A 24,105-nucleotide genomic window follows, 5' to 3' on the forward strand; every position below is an offset into this window, starting at 1 on the left:
TGCCGTATAAGTTTCTGAAAATGGCGTTACTGCAGCGACGCACATTCGATAAATTGGCCTTTGCAAAAACAACCAGGCGTCTTCAAGCCGGCTGAAGTTGGTTTGCCTTTAAAAATTGATTAATGAGTCCGGTCAATGATTAGAAAAAAAAAAAAAAGTTTAAAATATTCCCTTATTACTATATAATTTTTTTAAGGGCTTCACAGAATAAGAGGGAGAAAATAAAAATCCCAAAAAACCGAGTCCTCCATGCTAAAACAGGCCCTCAAGGAGAGGTCAGGATGCTGCCGCTTTTGTCAAATTTTTTACCCTTCGATAAAGCTGCCACCTGCTTCAGCAATTCACGATTTTTGCCCTAAAACAAAGATGAAAAACAGAATTGATAAATGTCAGGTTATATTGCAGGCCAATGTCTGGATCAGCAGCTGAGGAAATATGAGCTTTTTTGAGCTACAAATTGATTTATGAAAGGAGGAAAAGACATGAATTCTAGGTACTGAAACCAAGCTCCTATTGAGGTGAATGGGAGCAGAGAAGCGGGAGACAAGATTGTTTTGGAGCCCTGTGATAGCAGAGGAATCCTTCAAAAGATGGACAAGTCCATGATCTGATGCTGCTGATCCGAATTGGCAATCTTCAGGAGTGCACCGCCACCACCAGCACTGCAAGCAGGAAGCCAGGGGAGCGGTGCACTCTTGCAACTCCTGTAATTGTTGCCATACCTGCATCTGCTCCACAGATTCCTTATGAGCTTTTTCCATGCCATTCATCTTTGTCCTCAAATTATTCTCTTGGTACTGGAAGTCCGCTTTTAGCTCTGTAAGCTAAAAATAAAAATAATTTCAGTGAGTGGATAACATAAAAAAAAATTATTTGTAAAATACAGAGGCCGAGACCATGCTCATTTAAAAGGTTTTTATAGCCAGCGCTGTAAAGAGGGATTTTTGGTTCTTACCATAAAATCTTTCTTGGAGCCTTCATTGGGGGACACAGGTAACCATGGGTGTATGCTGCTGTCGCTAGGAGGCTGACACTATGCAAATAAAGAAGTAACTCCTCCCCGGCAGTATACACCCTCCGACAGGCACCAGGCAACTCAGTTGGTGCAAAAACAGTACTAGGAACAAGTAATATGAAACTCAACCTATGTACCAACCCACAACAACGGCACGTTGGCCATCACGGTACAACTTCAAGGGAAGGTGCTGTGTCCCCCAATGAAGGCTCCAAGAAAGATTTTACGGTAAGAACCAAAAATCTCTCTCTCTTTCTCGCTTCATTGGGGGACACAGGTAACCATGGGACGTCCAAAAGCAGTCCCTAGGGCGGGATATTCTGCAGAAAAAAAAAAAGAGGAGTTAGGTCGGCCGGTGAGAAACCGCCGCCTGCAGTATCCTCCTACCCGGGCTCGCGTCCTGAAAAGCCTGAGTATGCACCTTGTAGAATTTTACAAAGGTGTGAATGGATGACCACGTTGCGGCCTTGCAAACCTGCGAGGTCGAAGCTTGGTGACGAACTGCCCAGGAAGCTCCCACAGCCCTCATCCCCGAAGGAGGCAGTTTATCTTGGACACGGTATGCCTCCAGAACCGTAGAACGGATCCAACGAGCAATTGTGGACTTGGAGGCGGGGAGCCCCTTTCGACGCCCTTCCGAGACGATGAACAGAGGATCGGCCTGACGAAAGGGAGCAGTTCTGGAAAGATAAATCCGGATAGCCCTGACCACATACAACTTGTGAAGAGATTTCTCCAAGGGATGAACCGGGGAAGGGCACAAGGAAGGGAGGATGATGTCCTCATTGATGTGAAAGGCCGAGACTACCTTTGGTAGAAAGGAAGGAACCGGTCGAAGAACCACTTTGTCCTGGTGCAGGACTAGAAAGGGAGAACGACAGGATAATGCCACCAGCTCCGACACTCTTCTAATGGAGGTGATGGCGACCAAGAAGGCTACCGTCCCAGATAGAAGCGAGAAGGAAACGTCCTGAATCGGTTCAAAAGGCGCATGCTGGAGGGCGGCTAACACGAGGTTGAGATCCCAAGGCTCGACAGGAGGATGATAAGGGGGAGCTATATGTAACTTGTATGTAACCCCTTCTCATGTACAGCACCATGGAATCAATGGTGCTATATAAATAAATAATAATAATAATAATAATAATAATAATATGAGCGACCCCCTGAATAAAGGTCCTCACCTGAGGAAGGGAGGCCAGGTCTCAGGGATGGAAGGGAAAAGGTCATAGGAAACAGACTGTTGTCCTCGCACCATCGGAAAAAGGCCTTCAACATCTGTGGTAGATACGAGAGGAAGCCGGTTTTCTCGCTCTTATAGTCTGGATGACGCTGTGAGAAAAGCCTGCATCCTTCAGGACCGTGGCCTCAACGGCCATACCATTAAATTCAGAGACCGAGAATTAGAAAGGCCCCTGCGAAAGAAGATCCGGTAGTCTCCATGGAACGTCCGATAGCATGTTCACTAGTTCCGCATACCAGGCCCTGCGTGGCCAATCTGGAGCTACCAAGAGAATGGGGACCCCTTCCGACTTTATCTTTTTTACGACCCTTGGGATGAAGGGGAGGGGTGGGAACAGATAGGGCATCTGGAACTGGGCCCACGAGATCACGAGAGCATCGCATCCGACAGCCATCGGATCCAGAGATCTGGAAACGTACTGGGGAACCTTGTGGTTTGCCCGGGAGGCCATTAAGTCGACGTCTGGGACGCCCCACCGCTGACAAATCTGGCTGAAGATTGAGGGGAGGAGAGACCACTCGCCCGCCATGATGCCTTGGCGACTTAGTCGGCTTCCCAATTGTCCACCCCTGGGATGTGGACGGCAGATAGAGAGGGAACGTGGCTCTCCGCCCAACACAGAATTTTTGCCACTTCCGTCATGACTTGTCTGCTGCGAGTCCCTCCCTGATGATTTATGTGAGCCACGGCTGTGGCGTTGTCCGACTGAAAGCTGACCGGATTTCCCGAGAGGAGAGACTCCCAGCGGATGAGGACTAGAAAGATGGCTCTGATTTCCAAGAGGTTGATAGGGAGACACGCCTCTTGAGCAGTCCAGCGGCCCTGGGCCATGAGGTGGAGAAAAACCGCTCCCCAACTCTGGAGGCTGGCGTCGGTGGTGATAACCTGCCAGTGGGGAGGGAGAAATGACCTCCCGCGCAGAATGGAGGTGGACAGCGTCCACTGAGAGACTGCTTCACCTTGGAAGAGAAGCGAAACGGGCAGTCCAGGGAAAGTGGGTTCCTGTCCCAGGCAGTCAGAAGGGCCAGCTGGAGGGGACGGGAGTGGAACTGGGCATAGGGGACCGCTTCCATAGAAGCGACCATTTCCCCCAGAACCCTCATGGCGAGGCGGAGGGACAGAGGGTTCCCGAGACCAAGGAGCCTTTAGTGAGCGCAGACCTAGTGGATGACCGTAGTGGAATAGCCTGGTGCGGGGTCGGATATAGGTAGAGGTATTACCTTGTACCGCAGGCGCGGAGACGTACTGCAGGGAGGAGTAGAGCCGAGAGAGCAGTAGCGCCAAGCCTACCGAAAAAACAGCGGCAGCCGCAGGAATCTGTGTCCCCCAGGGATCCTCGTGTCCCACGCGATGCGAAGGAGACGCAGCAGGAAGAGGAAGTCCGCCTGTGGAGCGCGGGAACAACGCGACGGAGGTAGGTGTGTCCAAGCGCAGAAGGGAGGGAGGAACTCCAAAGAGAAAAAGACGCCCCCGAGAGAGACTCCGGGGAAGGCGTGTCCGCGGGGACACAAGGCGGGACAATGCCGCAGGGGGGGCGTGGTCAGCCGGGCGCCGAAAGGCTGCCTGAGTACAAAAAAAAAAAAAAAAGGCACGCACCGCGCCGGAGTGTGAAAGAAGGGGGGAAAATTAAAGACACCTGCCGCGCTAGTTGCCTAAGGGACAAGATCGGCTCTGACTGGAGCGGCGCAAGATTAACAGGTGACTCCATAGAAAGCAGAGGTGAGCCCTCCTAAGAGATCGATGGGGGGGGGTTACTGGCTCTGCACGTTCGCCATCCTGGGCTGCCCACTAAATGAACGCTTGTTGATTGAAGATTCCCTACCTGAGGAACGCGTCAGGAGCCCTTGTTCGAGGAGAGGGTCCTGGGAATGAAGTCCTCCTTCCCGCGCCATGAACTCCGGCGCAGAAGACGGCGTCAACCCCTAAACAGGGGGAGAGGGTCTCTGGAAGTGACCGCCATCTTCCTCTCAGCCCACTCCGAGGAGAGGGATGAGGAGGGGAAACGGGCAAGGACTGGCCACCGAGAAAAAGGTCACCCTGAACACCCGAAGGGGTGACAGGGGACGAAGTCCTGCCCAGCGGGTCCGAGAGGGTGCGATGTGGGTGAAACCACACTGCTCTCTCGGTCGCTCAAAGTGGGGAAAACAGGGTGATAAAACTGCACCCTGTTACCCTGAAGAAAGTATCTGAAAAAGAAAGGGGGAAATGATTAATAACACACAACAAATCCCTGTAAAAGAAATGCGGATCTGGGGTTAGATCCAGGTCCGCCTCCTACAAACACTAAGCAAAATCTGAGTTGCCTGGTGCCTGTCGGAGGGTGTATACTGCCGGGGAGGAGCAACATCTTCTTTATTTGAATAGTGTAGCCCCCTAGCGACAGCAGCATACACCCATGGTTGCCTGTGTCCCCCAATAAAGCGAGAAAAAAAATTAAAACGTTACAAACCAGTGAATGAGACTTCGTCCCTGTGTGCGCTACACCCTTCACCCTGGTATTTCTGGGTTTTAGAGGGGCTCCAATAAGCCAGGAAGCAAGAGAAGCACTGATAGATGAATTGTAGCCAAGTATGTGTGACACCTTACAAGTTTTCTGTAGAAGGAAATCCCACAAGTCAGTAGGACTTGTAATGTGTCACTTAATCTCCTGAATGACATCTATGCTTTTAAATAAACTGAAATATCACCTGGAAAGCAACTACGGTAGTATTCCAATATGCAAAAGCTAGTTTTGCACTACTAGAAAGTACAAGATTGCACAGACAATATTCACACACAAATTTTTTTAACATGCTGTATGTTTTCATATTCAGGCATGGCATTCTTGAAATTGTTCCAGAAAATGAAGCATTTCTCCCAGAAATGTATTGTATTTACACGTTTATTTCCTTTATTTTTGTGTGTTGTTCCAATACAGTATACATAGAAAAAAAAAAAGAAAAGGCAAATTGGATATATCTCCACCACCCACCCCACCCCCTAACCAAAAAATAAAAATGGTCTGGACAAAATTGTTGGCACCTTCTCAAAATTATGAGTAAGCAACTTTGTTTCAAGCATGTGATGCTTGTTCAAACTCACCTGCGGCAAGTAACAGGGGTGGACAATATGACAATCAAGCCTGAATCAGATAAAAAGGGGAGAAGATAACTCAATCTTTTCACTGTGTGTGATACACTAAGCATGGAGAACAGAAAGACGACAAAAAAAAAAAAAAAAAAAAAAAATTGTTGCTGAAAAAATATCAACAATCTCCAGAGATCTTGATCTTCCTTTGCCCACGGTGCGCAACATAATCAAGAAGTTTACAACACATGGCACTGTAGCCAATCTCCTTAGTACGGTGGTGAGTAAGCAGCCTCAATCATGTGCCAAAAGAAATATAAGATGTCCTGCAGACTCAGGATGTATCAGTGTCAGTGCGAACTATCCATCAACATTTGAAGGAAATAAAACATTGTGGCAGGATACCTAGGAGGACCCTACTGCTGACAGACATAAAAAAGCTAGCCTGCAGTTTGCCAAATGTACTTGAGTAACCAAAATCCTTCTGGGAAAGAGTCTTGTGGACAGATGACACTAAGATACAACTCTTTATTAAAGCACATCATTCTGTTTACCGAAAACAGAATGAGGCCTACAAAGAAAAGAACACAGTACCTACAGTCAAACATGGTGGAAGTTCAATGATATTTTGCTGCCTTTGGCACTGGGTGCTTTGCCTGTGTGCAAGGCAGCATTAAATCTGAACATTACCACAGGATTTTGGGATGCAATGTAGTGCCCAGTGTCAGAAATCTGGATTTGTGTCCTGGGTCATGGGTCTTTCAGCAGGACAATGACCCCCACACATACTTCAAGAAGCCCCCAGAAATGGATGGAAACAAAGCACTGTAGCGTTCTGAAGTGGCAGCAAGGAGTCCAGATCTAAATCCCATTGAACACCCGTGGAGAGATCTTAAAAACAGGATTTTTGGTTGCTTACCGTAAAATCTGTTTCTCGGAGCCTTCATTGGGGACACAGGAACCATGGATGTATGCTGCTGCTACTAGGAGGCTGACACTATGCACAAAAAAAAGTTAGCTCCTCCTCTGCAGTGTACACCCCACCGACTGGCATTATGCACCTCAGTTAGTGAGAAAGCAGTAGGAGAAAAACAATAAGGTAGAAACATATCCACAAATATGAGAACAGTCATAAAACACAGAACAACAGGAACTGAATAATATGGGAGGGTGCTGTGTCCCCCAATGAAGGCTCCGAGAAACAGATTTTACGGTCGGTAAGCAACCAAAAATCCTGTTATCTCTATCGCCTCTCATTGGGGGATACAGGAACCATGGGATGTCCCAAAGCAGTCCCTGGGGTGGGAAAAACAGACTTCCATCAGGTCAGAGGACTCACCACTGCCACCTGTAAGATCCTTCTGCCTAGGCTGACTTCCACCGAAGCGTAGGTATGGACCTTGTAAAATTTGGCGAACGTGTGGATGGAAGACCAGGTTGCCGCTTTGCAAAGCTGTAGGGCGGAATCCCTGTGGTGCACTGCCCAGGAGGCGTCGACTGCCCGGGTAGAGTGAGCCTTTATCCCAGGAGGGGGCACTCTGTTCTTGACCCGGTAAGCCTCCAAAATTGCCGTTCTGATCCAGCGAGCTATAGTCACCTTGGAAGCCGGCAGGCCTCTAAGTGTGCCATCGGGAATGACGAAAAGAGAATCAGTCTTCCGGAAAGCAGCTGTTCTAGCCAGGTAGATCCTCACTGCACTTACGAGGTCCAGCTTGTTCAACGATCGCTCCAGAGGATGAATAGGAGCTGGACAAAAGGAAGGCAAAACAATGTCCTCGTTGAGGTGAAAGGTGGAAAGGAAGGAAGGAAGGAAGGAAGGAAGGAAGGAAGGCGGAGGCCTGAGGACCACCTTGTTCTGGTGGATAACCAAGAAAAAAAGTCGGCAAGAAAGTGCCGCCAACTCGGAAACGCGGCGGATAGAAGTTATGGCCACAAGAAAGGCCACCTTCCAAGATAGAAGTGACAGGGAAACCTCCCTGAGAGGCTCAAAAGGGGGAACCCCTCAGAACGTCCAGCACAAGATTTAAATCCCATGAATCCACAGGGGCCCTATAGGGAGGGGCAGCATGGGCTACTCCTTGAAGGAAGGTCTTAACCTGTGGCCGAGAAGATAAGGTCTTCTGAAAAAGGATAGAGAGCGCAGAAACCTGGCCCTTTGGGGAACTAAGAGCAAGGCCCGAATCCAGTCCCGTCTGAAGGAAGGCCAAAATGGAAGGCCGGGAAAAGGACATAGGTGAAACGCGGTTGGACTCGCACCAACTAAAGTAAGCCTTCCAGGTACGATAGTAGATCCTGGAAGATGAAGGCTTCCTAGCCTGGATCATGGTGTGAATCACCCGGTCCGAAAGGGCGGACGCTCTTAGAACTGCGGTCTCAATAGCCACGCCGTTAAACTGAGCGACCGAGAATTCGGGTGGCAGATCGGACCATGAGACAGCAGATCGGGCCTGTCTGGAAGGCGCCAGGGGGCGTCTGCGAGAAGATTGACGATCTCCGCAAAACAAGCTCTCCTGGGCCAATCCAGAGCGATCAGAATGACCGGCACCCCCTCCACCTTGATCTTCAACAGCTTGGGAAGCAAGGGAAGGGGTGGGAACAGATATGGGAGCTTGAACTGCGACCAAGGAATGGCCAGAGCATCGACACCCACTGCGAGAGGGTTGCGAGACCTGGAGACGAACCGAGGAACCTTTCTGTTCATTCGGGACGCAGTGAGGTCCACGTCCGGAGTCCCCCATTGAAGACAAATCTGATGGAAGACCTCCTGATGCAAGGACTATTCCCTTGCCACGAAGCCCTCGCGGCTGAGGAAGTCGGCGGCCCAATTGTCCACGCCGGGGATATGCACCGTGGATATCACCGGAACCGTTGCTTTTGCCCAGAGGAGGATCTTGGATACCTCGGCCAAGGCGCACCGAGTCCCCCCCCCTGATGGTTGACATGCCACCGCCGTGTCATTGTCCGTCTGGAATCAGATAGGAAGACCCCTGAGAATCCATTCCCAGTGACGAAGGGAGAGAAAGATGGCCCAAATCTCGAGGACGTTGATCGGCAGAGAAGACTCCTACCCTGAACAGTCAGGTGGCGAAACACCGTGCACCAGCCGAGCAGGCTGGCATCCGTCGTCACCACCTGTCAGTGAACTGGAAGGAAGGACCTGTCCTGGGAGATGAGAGGTGACGACAGCCACCAGTTGATGATGGACAGTTTGACCCGGGGAGAGAGTCGGATCGAACGATCCAGGAACAAGACAGACCTGTCCAACTGTGACAGGATGGCCTGCTGAAGAGGTCATAAGTGAAATTGGGCTAAGGGAATCGCTTCAAATGTTGCTACCATCCTCCCCAGAACCTTCATGGCCGATCGGAAGGAGGGAAGACGAGGACCCTGGAGCAAGTGTACGTTCCGAAGAAGGATGGATCTCTTGTCCTCGGGAAAGAAAACTTTGGTCTGACGAGTGTCGAAGATCATGCCTAGAAAAACAAGGCGCTGGGAAGGAACAAGACAGGATTTTTTGTTGTTGACAAGCCACCCGAAGCGGGCTATAGTGTAGAGGACGATGGACAGGCTCTCGTGAGCCTGAGAAACGGACGGAGCCTTGATGAGGAGGTCGTCGAGGTACGGAGAAATTACTAGTCCCCTGACCCTTAAGATGGCTATCAGCGCCGCTATAATTTGCGAGACCAAACGGCAGGGCGATTAACTGAAAATGGTCCTGGAGCACCGCAAAGCGCAGGAATCGGTGACGTCCTGGGAATATCAGGACATGGAGGTAGGCATCCTGAATATCTATGGAACACAGAAATTTTTGAGTCTCCATGGAAGCAATTACCGAACGAAGGGATTCCATCCTGAAGTGTCTCAGACGAACTCTCCTGTTCAGCAATTTGAGATCCAGAATGGGACGAACCTTGCCGTCTTTTCGGTACCACAAAAAGATTGGAATAGAAACCTGTGAACTGTTCTTTTTCTGGGACGGGAACGATTAATTCAGATTTGAGGAGAGAAACGATGGCTGAAGAAACCCGGAACTAGAGCGGGGTCCCTTGGTGGTCGTGATTCGAAGAAACGATCCCGGGGTCGTGAAAAACTATTTTGTATCTAGAGGATACAACTTCCCTCACGCATGCGTCCTCTACTGAGGAGATCCAGAAATCCCTGAAGAAAAGTAGACGGCTGCCCAGCCTGGGAAGTGAGCTGGGGTCTTGCCGCGAGTCATGCCGAGGTTGATCTTCCAGTAGTTAGAAACACGTGTGCACAACCGTATGAGGTGCACGGGTAGGTTCCCAAACCGTAATCAGCAAATAATACAAAACTCGGCACTCAACTTTGTGGTGTGAAGAAACGAAAGATTTATTATCCCAAATCAGAAAACGTTTCGGTCCCACAGCTGGACCTTCATCAGTAACGTTTACTGGGACAATGTATAGATTCAAGTGGCTATATGGCCTGCCCGGAGGTTGCTACCAATATAGTATTGGATATCCAGAGAGAAAAGTTACAGCCTATATGGGTGCTGTCATCGCGGCGTCCACCGCTGATTAGCAGTCCTGGAAGATCTACCCTGGGAGTATCGGGAACGCCAGGAAGGAGTGGGTCTAAAGGATACTGTCTTCTCTTGACGTGCCTGTGGCCTCTGCTGCTGCTGGGAAAAGGAGTTTGACGCCGCAAAACGACGAAAGGGCCGAAATTGCCGTCTAGGAGGAGGGCGACGAGAATTAGACTGGGGAAGAAGAGAACTTGTGCCCCTGGTGGCGTCCTTAATGATTTGGTTCAGTTTAGAACCAAATAGACGTGAACCTTGAAATGGCAGGCTGGTAAGGGACTTTTTAGAAGACAAATCCGCCTGCCAGGCCTTGAGCCAATTGGTCCGGCGGATGGCAACAGCATTGCTGGACGCCTGAGCTGCACAAGACGTGGCATCCAGGGAGGCGGAGACCAGGTATTCACTCGCGTGAGAAATCTGGTTGCAAACTCCGCCAGCTGTCCGGGTGGAGCCCCATCCAGAATGCCCCGACGGAGTTGTTTGGCCCATTTGGATATGGATTTTGAAACCCAAGTGGAAGCAAAAGCCGGGCATAGAGTAGCTGCGGCCACTTCAAAGGCTGACTTTGCAAAGGATTCTATGACTATCGTTAGAATCCTTCAGAGATGCTCCTCCGGACAGTGGAAGGACGTGTTGGTGGACCGCCTGGAAACTGGAGGATCCACCGAAGGAGAATCAGTCCAATTGGCAGTAAGTTCTGGAGAAAAGGGATATAAAACGCCAAGACGCTTTCCCTTCTGAAAACGTCTGGTCGGATTCTCTTTCTCTGGTCATGATCTCCTCGAATTCAGGGTGAGGAGCGAAAAACTTGGAAGGTTGTTTAACCCGTCTAAACGAAACCGCCTGATCTGCGGGTTCCGTAGAGGTATCTTTGATGCCACAGGTCTGATTTATCGCTCCAATGAGATTCTGAACCATATCCCTCATGGCAGCGATTTGGTTAGAATCCAGCTCCGAAATATCCTCCGAGGGCGCATCAGAGAACGCCTCGCCTGACTCAGGGGAGGTGGACCAGGAGGAAGCCGACCGCAGAGAAGGCGAGGCGAGATGGAACGAGAAGAGGACTCAGACCGGCTTTCCTGTCTGGACCTTTTGCGGCTTAGAATGCAGGACTCGGACGGAGGCTCCTGTGACCCGCTGGCTACTGCAGGGGTAATCGATCCAGCACGGACACAAGAGTTTGAGACACCAGAGTTAGATCCGCTACCGATTGTGACAGAGAGGAAGCCCAACCTGGGGTGGAGGTATCACTCAAGCAGAGCGGCCGGGGGATCCTGGGCGGTGGGAACAATCGGGTTGCTGCAGGCCTGATAGAGTGGAGAGGACTGACCTGAGGGAAGTTTGCCGTTACAAGACGAACATGCAAAATATTTGACTAAGGCAGAAGAAGTAGAGGAAGAAGTAGGAGGACGAGAGCGGCCTCCCTTAGAGGTAGACATCTTGAAGGGTCCCTGAAGAAAATGCCAGAGGGTTAGGGGAGAGCGGAGTGTCAGTCTGCAGTGCAGAGCTACTCACGGCAAACAAAAAACGGATTCCAGATGGAGGAAGCTGTCGGCTTGCGGTGGACCTCCAGAGAAGTAGCCCCTTTAGGCAGGAAGGCTGTGGAACACGCAGATGGAAGGACGCCAGAATGCGCGCTCTGCAAGGGGCGGAGCGGCGATGTGTGGCGCGGGCGGAATCTGCCGTGCACCCGGGAGCACCAAGATGGCGCTGGTGGGCGGAGACTGCGGGGAGAAAGATTGTCGGGCGGGAGAAAAACCGCCCACCCGAGCAAACCAGAAGTGGGCGTCGTCGTAAGTAGGCCCGGGCAGAAGCCAGGGCCTAAATTAGAGGCGCGACCGCCAGAGAGGGCCACTGCGCTGAGGAATGAGAAGTGCGCCTGGCGGGAAGATGGCGACCGCTGAGGGAAAACAGTGTGGCTGCCTGCTAAGGCCACCGCGCCACAGAGAAACGTGGCCGCCGGAGGAAGTTGGCCGCGGGGCTGCCTGTAAGATAGTGCATAGTGTCAGCAGCGTACATCCATGGTTCCGGTGTCCCCCAATGAGAGGCGATCGAGAAATTGCTGTTGGGAGAAGACACATTCAAATACACAGCTCAAATAAATAAAGGGAACACAATATAACTACACATCACATTTCTGTCAAATCAACTTGTCCAGTTATGAAGCAACACTGACTGTGAATCGATATCTCCTGTTTTTTTGTGCAAATGGAACAGACAGGTAGAAATGATGGGCAATTAGCAAGACAACCCCTATAAAGGAGTTGTTCTGCAGGGGGTGACCACAGACCATTTCTCAGTTTTTTTGGCTGTTTTGGTCACTTTTGTCATTGCTCTCACCCCTAAAGGTAGCATTAGGCGGTGTCTATAACCCACAGAAGTTGCTAAGGTGGTGCAACTCATCCAAGATGGCACATCAATGAGAGCTGTGGCAAAAGGTATCAGCAGTGTCCAGAGCAGGGAGCAGATACAAGGAGACCGGCCAGTACAACAGGAGACATGGAGGGGGCTGTAGCAGGGCAACAACCCAGCAGAAGGACCGCTACCTCCTCCTAGGAGGAACAGTGTCAGAGCCCTGCAAAATAACCTCCAGGATGTCACTAACATCCATGTGTCTGTTCAAACTGTCAGATACAGACTCCATGAAGGTGGTATGAGGGAATGACATCCACAAGTGGGTGCTGTGCTTACAGCCCAACACCGTGAAGGGCGACTGGCATTTGCCAGAGAACACCAAGATTAGCACCCTGTGCTCTTCATGGATGAGAGCAGGTTCACAGTGAGAACATGTGACAGACTTGACAAAATCTGCAGACTCCGAGGAGAACATTCTGCTTTGTGCAACTTCCTTCAGCATGACCGGTTTGGCAGTGGTTCAGTAATAGTGTGGGGTGGCATTTCTTTGGAGAGCCGCACAGCCCTCCATGTGGTCGCCAGAGGTAGCCTGACTGCCATTAGGTACCGAGATGAGATCCTCAGACCCCTTGTGAGACCATATGCTGGTGCGGTTGGCCCTGGGTTCTTCCTAATGTAGGACAATGCCAGACCTCATGTGGCTGGAGTGTGTCAGCAGTTCCTGCAAGATGAAGGCATTGAAGCTATGGATCGACCCGCCCGTTCCCCAGACCTGAATCCGATTGAACACATCTGAGACATCATGTCTCGGCACCATCCACCAACGTCACGTTGCACCACAGACTGTCCAGTTGATTGATGCTTTAATCCAGGTCTGGGAGGAGATCCCTCGGGAGACCATCCGCTGCCTCATCAGGAGCATGCCGAGGCGTTATAGAGAGGTCACACACACTACTGAGCATCATTTCCTTGTCTTGAGGCATTTCCACTGAAGATGTATCAGCCTGTAATTTGATTTTCCGTATCATGCCAGATGCAGACCTCCATGGGATATTAATTTTGATTTATATTCATCATATTTATGTTTTATTGTTCTCAACACATTCCACTATGTAGTGAATACAGACTTGCAAATTAAATATTTCATTCAGTGATATCTAGGACGTGGTATTTTAGTGTTCCCTTTATTTTTTTATGTATGAGAGACCTGAAGCAATTTGCGAAAGAAGAGTTGTCCAAAATTCCAGTTGAGAGATGTAAGAAGTTGTTGATGGTTATAGGAAGTGATTGATTGCAGTTATTTATTCCAAAGGGGGTGCAACCAAATATTAAGTTGAGGGCGCCAACAATTTTGTCCGAATCATTTTTGGAATTGTGTGAAATTATGTACAATTTGCCCTTTTCTCTTTTTCTGTGTTGTACCAATACACACACAAAGGAAATAAACATGTGTAATTACAAGTGCAGATTTATCAATATTATCCAATTCTTAGCCACATCTCCAGTCGTTTTGCTGGACGTGCCTTTGCTGCCAGAAGGACAGTGAGTTTTACAGTATGTGTGTTGTGTAGGCTTTAGGGCGGGAGTTTTTCTCGAACAGCACCAGAGGCGGCGCTCTTGAGCAGCAGGTAGCTTACCTTCTTATCTTTCTCCAGGATGGTCTGATCTCGCTGCTGTAAGAGCCGCTTCAGGGACATGACTTCCTCTTTCAATTGACTGATTAGCACAAAGTTGTCTGTGCCGCCGCTGTCCGTCGACTGATTGATTGAACTACTAAAATAATACATGCTGGAATTTAAACATTTATTGTAATATCGAAAATAATAAGACGTCTGTAATACGAGCAAAATATACAAAGTGGTGGAACAGAAAATAAAGTCTCAGTACATATATAAATCTAACACATAGGACAGCAGTGGAGCAAAAGTCTGCAGAAAATAACTCCCCAATCAGAAGCAGATTAGGCACCAGCACTGCCACTCCTGCAGCGTGACCACTGCAGTCAATCACCGCTGTCAGCAGACACGGCAGCTTCACCTGACACCAATGCCAGGGGTTCAGAGGGGGGCATGTTGTTATCGCTACAAGACCTTGGAGAGTAACAATGGAGCTCAATTTTTATTCTACAGTCCTCTGCCCCACTAATTCTGTGGATCAGACTGTAGAGAAGGCTTGTACTTGGGGTTAAAAGGGTCATCTTACTAAGTGGGTAAAATTGCAAAGTGCTTGTAAAAACAAGCAACCTGGCAATACACTTCTGATTAAAACCACATGCATTTTTCAATCCGGAGTACTGCTCGTTGCCTAGGTTACCAGCCACCCCTGCATTCTATCAGAGGTGGACAGTCTCCTAGGTAGGATAGTAGCACTCACATGCTCTGCAGCTGGGAGGATCGCTGGGGGCAGCCAGCTTCAGTGTGTGTCTTACGATGCTGCCTCTGCTTTTTTCTTCGGAGGGCACAGTTTGGTCTGGAGGCTCAAACATGCTGTTTATCCGAACTGGCAATCTTCAGGAATGCACCGCCACCACCGGCAAGCAGGAAGCAAGGGGAGCAGTGCACTCTTGCAGAAAGATCATGAGACAACCCCTTTAACTGTTCCCACAAACAAGAGCTGACCGATTTGAACTTAACCCTGCAGTGGAACCATGGGGTCATATGGACCCCAGCGCGGAATAAATTGAAATGTTTCTAAAACTGGTCAGTCTCAGACATTGACCTATGTATTTTCAAGAAACATATTTCTATTTATGTTGATGATATTTTGAATTTGTTTTTCAATGTTGTTTCAAAATTATTTTCAATTTTCTGTGTTTGGGACTTTCCTAACCCCATAGTACCCTTAGGGTATGTTCACACGTTCCTGATTTCCATCCTTTTTTTTTCAGGACTGTTTTTTAAAAAACTGCAGCTCTTGGCAGAAAACGCAGGTCCTTTTTTTGATCCTTTTTTTTAATGCAGTTTTCTATGCAGTTAAAATGGCTGAAAATACCCTAACCCTACCCCTATTCTAACCTTAGTGGAAAAAAAAAAAAAAAAAAATTCTTAATTTTTTTTTTATTGTCCCTATCTATGGGGGAGACAAAGGGGGGGGGGGTGTCATTTACTATTTTTTTTTATTTTGATCACTGAGATATAACCTATCTCAGTGATCAAAATGCACTTTGGAACGAATCTGCCGGCCGGCAGATTCGGCGGGCGCACTGCGCATGCGCCCGCCATTTTGCAAGATGGCGGCGCCCAGGGAGAAGACGGCCGGACGGACGCCGGGTAAGTATAAGGGGGGAGATTAGGGCACGGGGGGGGGGGGGGGGCATCGGAGCACGGGGCGGTGGGATTGGAGCACGGGGGGGCAGCCACACTCCGCCCACGCACTTCCGCCCGCTTCCCCGCACTTTCTGCTGCAGCGGTTCGGCACCACAAACCGCAGTAAAACCCGCAGATATTTTTTTCATCTGCGGGTTTTACTGCGGGTTTGACCTCACAATGGAGGTCACTGGGTGCAGAACCGCTGCGGCTCCGAAAAAAGAAGTGACATGGTACTTCTTTTTTACCGCGGCTATTCAGCGCGGCTTTTTTTCCCGATTCCCGCATCATGTGCACAGTGGTTCCTGTTTTCCATAGGGTACAGTACACTGTACCCTGCATGGAAAACAGCTGCGGAACCGCAGCGGCAAAAACGCTGCGGTTCCGCAGGAAAAAAAACGCACTGTGTGAACATGGCCTTCTTGTCTGACATTTTATTTTTGAATATTTTCTGCTTATTCACAGGTTTTGTAATAGAATTGTAAATAAACAATGGCTGGTCACTTCCAAGTGACACCAGCAGTGCTACAGGACAGTGCAAACTGTGCCATGTTTGGCCTCGATCGAAGGACAAAAAGAAGAGATTTTTTTGCAATGACTGCAAGAAGTTCATTTGTGAAGAACATGGCGCTATGACGTGCAGTGAATGCAAGGGCTACATTTATTGCCAGATCATCCATTGTCATTATGTCTTTACTAAAATCCACACAGTTGCAGTTATTCTGCATTTTTTATTGAATTTGAATACTTTGAGTTATTAGTAAAGCATTTTGGTATAAATTTCAGTTTGTGTTTGATGATGACAAATAAATCACTTCAAAGTTACGTTTGATTTCATCACTGTGTTCGGTAATGATGACTGAATAACACTTGATTATTCTGAACAGCCAGCATGTTCATTTTAATGAAATATGACAATTTTGACCCTGGGGGGTTACATAGATCCCATGGTACCAAAGCAGTGATTTTTTTTTTCATGGTTCCACAGCAGGGTTAAAAGATCATAAGCCGGATTGACAAAATGAATGTGCAGCTGTATAGGACAAAGTTATTCACACAACTATTGGGAATATGGAATATTGGGGGTCCGTTTAGAGGGTTGGAGCGGCCCCAGGAATGAAGATCTCTGACAAATACTCACATATCCATACTATAAGTGCAACAGAAAATCTTTAGCTTTGATACACGTACCTTTCTCCGTTGGATGGCTTGGATTCCAGTTTGGGCTTTTTCTTTGGAGTTTCATTCTGAATTGCTGTAGTAGATTTATGACTGCAATAAGAAGAGTCTGTAACTCACTGATCGACATGATACACAGACTTTATATCAGATATTCCCCAACAGGACAAACGCCTCAAAGCAAACAGCCTCCATCTGCGGATCGTTGAGGTCCCAAGTCATCAGCCGATATGTGGCCACAAGCTCACGCTCCCATTCACATGAATGGGCCAAGATATAGGACACGACAAGCATTTTATAAGTGATTTGTACCTTTGCTTCCAGATTCCCTGGTCTCCTTCGGGGCTTAGGCTACTTATTCTATGGGAAAGGAGAAGAAAAAAAAAAAAAAACTTTGGGTTATTACCAAACATATACCTAATAAACACAACTACTTATCAAGATACAAAAACAAGCACATGCCCTTCAGCCGTCAAGGCTTGCAGAGAATGGCAGATTCACCTTCACGCCGCAGCCAATTTTCATTTTTGCATGTCGGTTTTTTGCTCCATTTCTTCCCAGAGCCATAACTTTTTTTTATTTTTGGGTCAATATGACCATGTGAGGGCTTGTTTATTGCAGGACGAGTTGCACTTTGGAATGACACCATTGATTTTACCATACAGTGTGCTAGAAAATGGGAAAAAAAATTCCAAGTGCGGTGAAATTGCAAAAAAAAAAAAAAAAGTGCAATTCCACAATAGTATGAAGGTTTTTTTTTTAACCATGCTCACTAAATCCTAAAACTGTCCTGCCATTATGATTATCCAGGTCATTACGAGTTCATAGATAAATAAAAAAAAAAAAAAAAAAATGATAACGTACATATTTTCTAAGTGGTGAAAAAAAAATCCAAAGTTTGTTAAAAAAAAAAAAAAAAAAAATTAAATTCAGGGCACTATTTTCCGAGGCCTGTAGTGTCTCCATTTTTCGCAATCTAGGTAAGGGCTATTTTTTTGTGTGCCAAGCTGAGACTTCTAGAGGTAGATGTGATGTTTTAATCACCTGTTATTGCAATGTTGCATGTGACGGTTATGTGACACAGGCACTGATGTGCGGGGTTTGTGACATGCTTCCGGCACGTGCATGTTAAATGCTGCTGTCAAGGCTGGACAACGACATTTAAAATAACAGCCGTGGGTGGAACGAGATTCGAGATTCCACCCGCGGCTGTTAGGGACCCAAGACAGCTGATCAAGTCAGTTGATGTGCGCAGAAAAAGATGCGGGCTTAGAGCCGGAACCCACATCAAAGGGGGAGAACAGACATGTGACATACATGTACGGCGCATGTCATGAAGGGGTTCAGGGCAAATACCCTGAATTGAAAGTTATTCTTCGACATATCAACAGAGGGATTAACAACCCGATGTCTACAGGTTCTGCAGAGCATACGCACCTCCACTCCCTCCAACACTGGGCTCTGCAGAACCCACACGGTTCAGTTTCTTATCTCCTGATTCCAAGGTTGGAGAATAACTTTCAGTTCTGGGAATTCCTCTTTAAACTACAATTCTGTACAAGCTTTAGCAGCATGTGCGGGTTTATAGCTTGCTCTGCTCCATTCATGGTCAATGGAACTGGTAGAAATAGCAGAACTTTCAACTTGTTACTGGATATATTAGTGAATTGATTTTCAGGTCCCTGGTCCAGTGACCTTATCAGTAGCCCGAAGCCTTGTGAACGCCTCCTACCTGCAGTCATCTCTGCCGATCAGTAGGCCCGATGCAATGTCACATTATAACAATGACCTAGAAATCAGAAGAGGTGTCGGGATCCCAGCAGGTAGGAGCAGATGACCGAGCTCCCACCCGGAGGTCACGGAATACTGAAGAAACTCCTGAGCCAGGGTCCTGGGACTCGATCCGCTCATATCGGTCCTACAGCCAAATGCATTACTGCGAAGTAAAATCTCGCCGCTTACTTGTGACTGCTGCTATGCCGGTGGTGGTGATGATGATGGTGGTGATGATGGTGTTTAGAGTGAAGCTGGTCTTTCTCAGTAAGAGAAGAGGATGAAGAATTTGAATGTGTGGAGCCCAAGCTCTTCCGCTGCTCCTTAGTCTTCTGGAGAACCCTCTTGTAGGAGAGCGTGCAAAGCCAACACAGCAACTTCCCATCAACCTGGAGACAGATGCAAAAGTGAATGGATCAGAAGTAATCATGTAATCTGGTGCCGCCACATCGTGTGATCTGTTCTACCTTTCTTCTGCCTTCTTCCTTCCGGTCAAAAGCGCACTGCTGTTTGCATTGTTCGCAGGTTTGTGGAGGTCCGTATTTTTTCTCTGAGTTGGTGCAACGCTGACACTTGGTGCCGATAAATGCTGCTATAATGTTACAGTACTGGCAAGGCTTGGGCTGAGGAGAAGAAATGGTACAGATTTAGGATTATCACAATGTGTAGCAAGAAGGAACATTGCATGGCGAGCTGAGGGAGTGAAGACGAGGGGCCCTTGTGTTACTCGGGAACGTGGAGAGCCCCCTCAATGAGGAATCCGTTATTCTGAGTCTATGATGTTTAGGATATACCCGCACCCATCTGGTTCCGTCTTGTGCCGTTTAAGTCAATGGGACTTTGAAAATTGCTGAACATCCCTGAAGGCATGAGAAAAGGGGTCCTGCTCTCGGGACAGGTGCGGGTACCAGAGGTGGGTCTCACGCCATACATTGAAAGCACCACTCCAGCATTTGTTTGCACTACAGCACTGGAGTGGTGCCACTAAGTTCCCTGTCTCTGGTCTCATGCTCACCGGCCATCGTTGTCCGTTATTGGCGCTGCTCCGGTCGTCTTATGCTGGGCGACCTGGAGGTCACTTCTCAATGGAAGGTCTCAGCCTTACACAGAGCTGGAGAGTTCGGCTACTTTCACACTGGTGTTGTTTTGAATACGCCGCAATGCGTCGTTTAGGGGAAAAAACACATCCTGCAAAGTTGTTTGCGATGGTTGCGCCGTGTTGTGGCGGACCGCCGGGAGCAAAAAACGTTAAATGTAAGTATAAGCCTAGGTGCAAGGACCTTATGTGAGTAGCATCACTCCAGTGCTAAAACAAAGCACCGGAGTGGTGCTTTACAGGGGTATTACAGCGCCGTTCACAAATACAGCGATACTGAGGTTATATCCCACACTATTCGGCAGGTGCTCTGCAAGTGTCCTGCTCTAATGTGAGCTCACAACATCGGTTAATGAGCAGATATAGATCCACACGGACGTCTACCAGTAAATGGGCGATCACAGACGGACGACTTACCGTTCCAAACTGCTTAACGTTCTGAGCGCACTTCTTGCATATAGTGTTGGTTTTGCTAGAGAAAGACAAAAAGGATGAAGACATTAGAGAGGAGGAAACCTCTGCGGTACACGGCCATTATTAATGACTAATATAAGTGCTGGGAACGCCTCGCTGCAATCCGGGTCAGTGGAGAAACCTGCAGATCAGCCCGCAGGTCGGTGTGTGGGGTAATCACGGCATCTACGTATGTACGCAGATTACTGGGTGACACAGGGGGAGGCTGACAGCCGGGGTGAAGGCTGAAATGGAGCCACGGCTCTCACACAATTTCTGGTAGGAAAGTTCTCTCGGGAAAACGTCCTCGGACTTTACAAATAAATTACTAAAATAAGACTCATGATCTACAAACCAGAGGAAAAATGCCGAACCGTCCGTACCTCTCCTGCTGAAACTCCGACCGGCAGTACGTGCACTTGACAATGGGATGAGCGATGCGGCACTCCTGGAGGAAGAACAATACGGGAATATCAGCGAAGTCAGACTACAGCCATGGTCACCGAGTGCGGAGGAAGTCATCACCCCGTATACAATGATATCACTTATCATAAATCATAAGAGATGGCATTAGTGATCTCCGGGGGCGACTGCCGGACCCTCCATCAGAATGTCCGAATGGAAACATCTCTGCTCCAGTCACCATCTGCAAGACTGGCAGACAGCCGAGGACAAAGCTCCTCATCTCTGCCAGTACTATAGGCAATGAATGGAGCTGAGGGGGCATTCTCCACCTTCTCTAGATCAAAGGGGTCCCAGACACTGATAAGCCACATCAATAGCCACAGAGCACCAAATGACAACCCACCTAAATGGCCACAGAGCACTCCATGACATCCCACCCTGGGGGGCCGCACAACGCGCCCTGTGACATCCCACCCAGGGCCACACAGAGCGCCCAATAACATCCCACCCTGCGGTCCATATAGAGCGCCTCGTGACATCCCACCCTGGGGGCTGCACAGAGCGCCTCGTGACATCCCACCCTGCGGTCCATATGGAGCGCCTCGTGACATCCCACCCTGCGGTCCATATAGAGCGCCTCGTGACATCACACCCTGCGGTCCATATAGAGCGCCTCGTGACATCCCACCCTGCGGTCCATATAGAGCGCCTCGTGACATCCCACCCTGCGGTCCATATAGAGCGCCTCGTGACATCCCACCCTGCGGTCCATATAGAGCGCCTCGTGACATTCCACCCTGCGGTCCATATAGAGCGCCTCGTGACATTCCACCCTGCGGTCCATATAGAGCGCCTCGTGACATCCCACCCTGCGGTCCATATAGAGCGCCTCGTGACATCCCACCCTCCGGTCCATATAGAGCGCCTCGTGACATCCCACCCTCCGGTCCATATAGAGCGCCTCGTGACATCCCACCCTGCGGTCCATATAGAGCGCCTCGTGACATCCCACCCTGGGGGTCCGCAGAGCGCCTCGTGACATCCCACCCTGCGGTCCATATAGAGCGCCTCGTGACATCCCACCCTGCGGTCCATATAGAGCGCCTCGTGACATCCCACCCTGCGGGTCCATATAGAGCGCCTCGTGACATCCCACCCTGCGGTCCATATAGAGCGCCTCGTGACATCCCACCCTGCAGTCCATATAGAGCGCCTCGTGACATCCCACCCTGCGGGTCCATATAGAGCTCCTCGTGACATCCCACCCTGCGGTCCATATAGAGCTCCTCGTGACATCCCACCCTGCGGTCCATATAGAGCTCCTCGTGACATCCCACCCTGCGGTCCATATAGAGCTCCTCGTGACATCCCACCCTCCGGTCCATATAGAGCGCCTCGTGACATCCCACCCTGCGGTCCATATAGAGCGCCTCGTGACATCCCACCCTGCGGTCCATATAGGGCGCCTCGTGACATCCCACCCTGCGGTCCATATAGAGCGCCTCGTGACATCCCACCCTGCGGTCCATATAGAGCGCCTCGTGACATCCCACCCTGCGGTCCATATAGAGCTCCTCGTGACATCCCACCCTCCGGTCCATATAGAGCGCCTCGTGACATCCCACCCTGCGGTCCATATAGAGCGCCTCGTGACATCCCACCCTGCGGTCCATATAGAGCGCCTCGTGACATCCCACCCTGCGGTCCATATAGAGCGTCTCGTGACATCCCACCCTGCGGTCCATATAGAGCGCCTCGTGACATCCCACCCTGCGGTCCATATAGAGCGCCTCGTGACATCCCACCCTGCGGTCCATATAGAGCGCCTCGTGACATCCCACCCTGCGGTCCATATAGAGCTCCTCGTGACATCCCACCCTGCGGGTCCATATAGAGCGCCTCGTGACATCCCACCCTGCGGTCCATATAGAGCGCCTCGTGACATCCCACCCTGCGGTCCATATAGAGCGCCTCGTGACATCCCACCCTGCGGTCCATATAGAGCGCCTCGTGACATCCCACCCTGCGGGTCCATATAGAGCGCCTCGTGACATCCCACCCTGCGGTCCATATAGAGCGCCTCGTGACATCCCACCCTGCGGTCCATATAGAGCTCCTCGTGACATCCCACCCTGCGGTCCATATAGAGCTCCTCGTGACATCCCACCCTGCGGTCCATATAGAGCGCCTCGTGACATCCCACCCTGCGGGTCCATATAGAGCGCCTCGTGACATCCCACCCTGCGGTCCATATAGAGCTCCTCGTGACATCCCACCCTGCGGGTCCATATAGAGCGCCTCGTGACATCCCACCCTGCGGGTCCATATAGAGCTCCTCGTGACATCCCACCCTGCGGTCCATATAGAGCTCCTCGTGACATCCCACCCTGCGGGTCCATATAGAGCGCCTCGTGACATCCCACCCTGCGGTCCATATAGAGCTCCTCGTGACATCCCACCCTGCGGTCCATATAGAGCTCCTCGTGACATCCCACCCTGCGGTCCATATAGAGCTCCTCGTGACATCCCACCCTGCGGTCCATATAGAGCTCCTCGTGACATCCCACCCTGCGGTCCATATAGAGCTCCTCGTGACATCCCACCCTGCGGTCCATATAGAGCGCCTCGTGACATCCCACCCTGCGGTCCATATAGAGCTCCTCGTGACATCCCACCCCGGCGGACCAAAGACTCCCTATTAGTCATAAAGAGGTTCTGCAGCAGCTGACAGATGTCATGTCACCCTCTACTCTGCACTTGCTGCAGCACCTCTTGGCTCCTCAGTGATGTGACTCCGTCCTGATATCACGTGTATTATGGCGGCGGTGCTCGTCCTTCAGTGACCTGCGCCCACAGAGGGCAGGCGGCCGCCCCGCACTAGGCCTCAGCACGCACCTTGCACAGCTGCTGGCCCTGAGAGAGCTCCTCGAACGGATACCGCTGGTTACACTTGGTGCAGGCGTACAGCGCCGAGGCCATCCTGCGGCCGCAGTGACGGAGCAGCGCCGGGGCTGAGGACGCAGCTGCGGGCACGGAGGAGACGCTGCGCTGTTATTTCTGCCTCCCGGATGGCGGCGTCTCAGAAATTGGATAGTTCGTGTCCGGCGCCCGCCCGTCGCTGAATTTCCTCCTCTGTCCCCGTCACTCAGCGGCTCCCCCCTGGCGTTTACACAATCCGCCCACCGGATGAGGACGTCGCTGCCGGTTCCTCTCTTTTCCGTTTTTTATCTCGTCACTTCGGGCATATCATTATCTCTCCGGTTCTGTGTCCTGCCCTCCCGCCCTGAAAAAAAAAACACTAATAAGAAATAAACAAAAGGACGAAAAAACAACCCAAGAAAGCCGTAACCGGAAACTGACAAATCTGCATCACTACAAAGGAAGGGCCGCGGGAGCCAATCACTGCGCCGCTCTCAGGAGCGGGAAACTCCCGTTTGAAATAACTAGCCTATAGGAATGAAGGATAAATGTTCACTTGACCAATCAGAGTACGGGAACCTAGATGCATCTTAAAGCGCTATTGGTCGGTTAAGACGAACCAATGAAAATTACAATCGGTATATATAGTCACTACTAACCACGCCCATGAACAGTTCTATTGGACAAGTTTACTTTCTAAACAGATATTTATTATAACAGATCTGTATAGAATGGATATAATTTCCAAAA

The 24,105-nt window shown here is 49.8% G+C and overlaps 1 protein-coding gene across 2 annotated transcripts; it reads right to left on the bottom strand.

The window, feature by feature from the left end:
- Nucleotides 1-113: 113 nt before the first annotated feature.
- FAM76B (family with sequence similarity 76 member B) lies at nt 114-23,812 on the bottom strand. Of its 2 annotated transcripts, none has more exons than XM_069759178.1 (10): nt 23,332-23,812; nt 20,415-20,479; nt 19,996-20,050; nt 18,950-19,105; nt 18,672-18,871; nt 17,022-17,069; nt 16,722-16,802; nt 13,863-13,998; nt 723-824; nt 114-355 (listed from the first exon to the last, which is right to left on the bottom strand). In XM_069759178.1, the coding sequence occupies exons 1-10, from the start codon at nt 23,413-23,415 to the stop codon at nt 266-268; spliced, it is 1,017 nt and encodes a 338-aa protein (XP_069615279.1). In that variant the 5' UTR covers nt 23,416-23,812; the 3' UTR covers nt 114-265. The 2 variants fall into 2 exon arrangements, with proteins under 2 accessions (XP_069615279.1, XP_069615278.1); XM_069759177.1 differs by having other exon boundaries at nt 13,863-14,013.
- Between the last annotated feature and the right edge of the window lie 293 nt (nt 23,813-24,105).

The sequence above is a fragment of the Ranitomeya imitator genome, chromosome 3 (assembly GCF_032444005.1).
Source record: "Ranitomeya imitator isolate aRanImi1 chromosome 3, aRanImi1.pri, whole genome shotgun sequence".
Lineage (NCBI taxonomy): Eukaryota > Metazoa > Chordata > Amphibia > Anura > Dendrobatidae > Ranitomeya > Ranitomeya imitator.

Bases quoted from the DNA above. Each gene is read 5' to 3' on its own strand.
- FAM76B (XM_069759177.1), bottom strand. From the start codon at position 23,415: ATGGCCTCGGCGCTGTACGCCTGCACCAAGTGTAACCAGCGGTATCCG. The intron at 20,051-20,414 runs GTACGGACGGTT...GTCTTTCTCTAG, and splicing joins TCGGAGTTTCAGCAGGAGAG to CAAAACCAACACTATATGCA. The intron at 18,872-18,949 runs GTAGAACAGATC...ATCTGTCTCCAG, and splicing joins AGGAAGAAGGCAGAAGAAAG to GTTGATGGGAAGTTGCTGTG.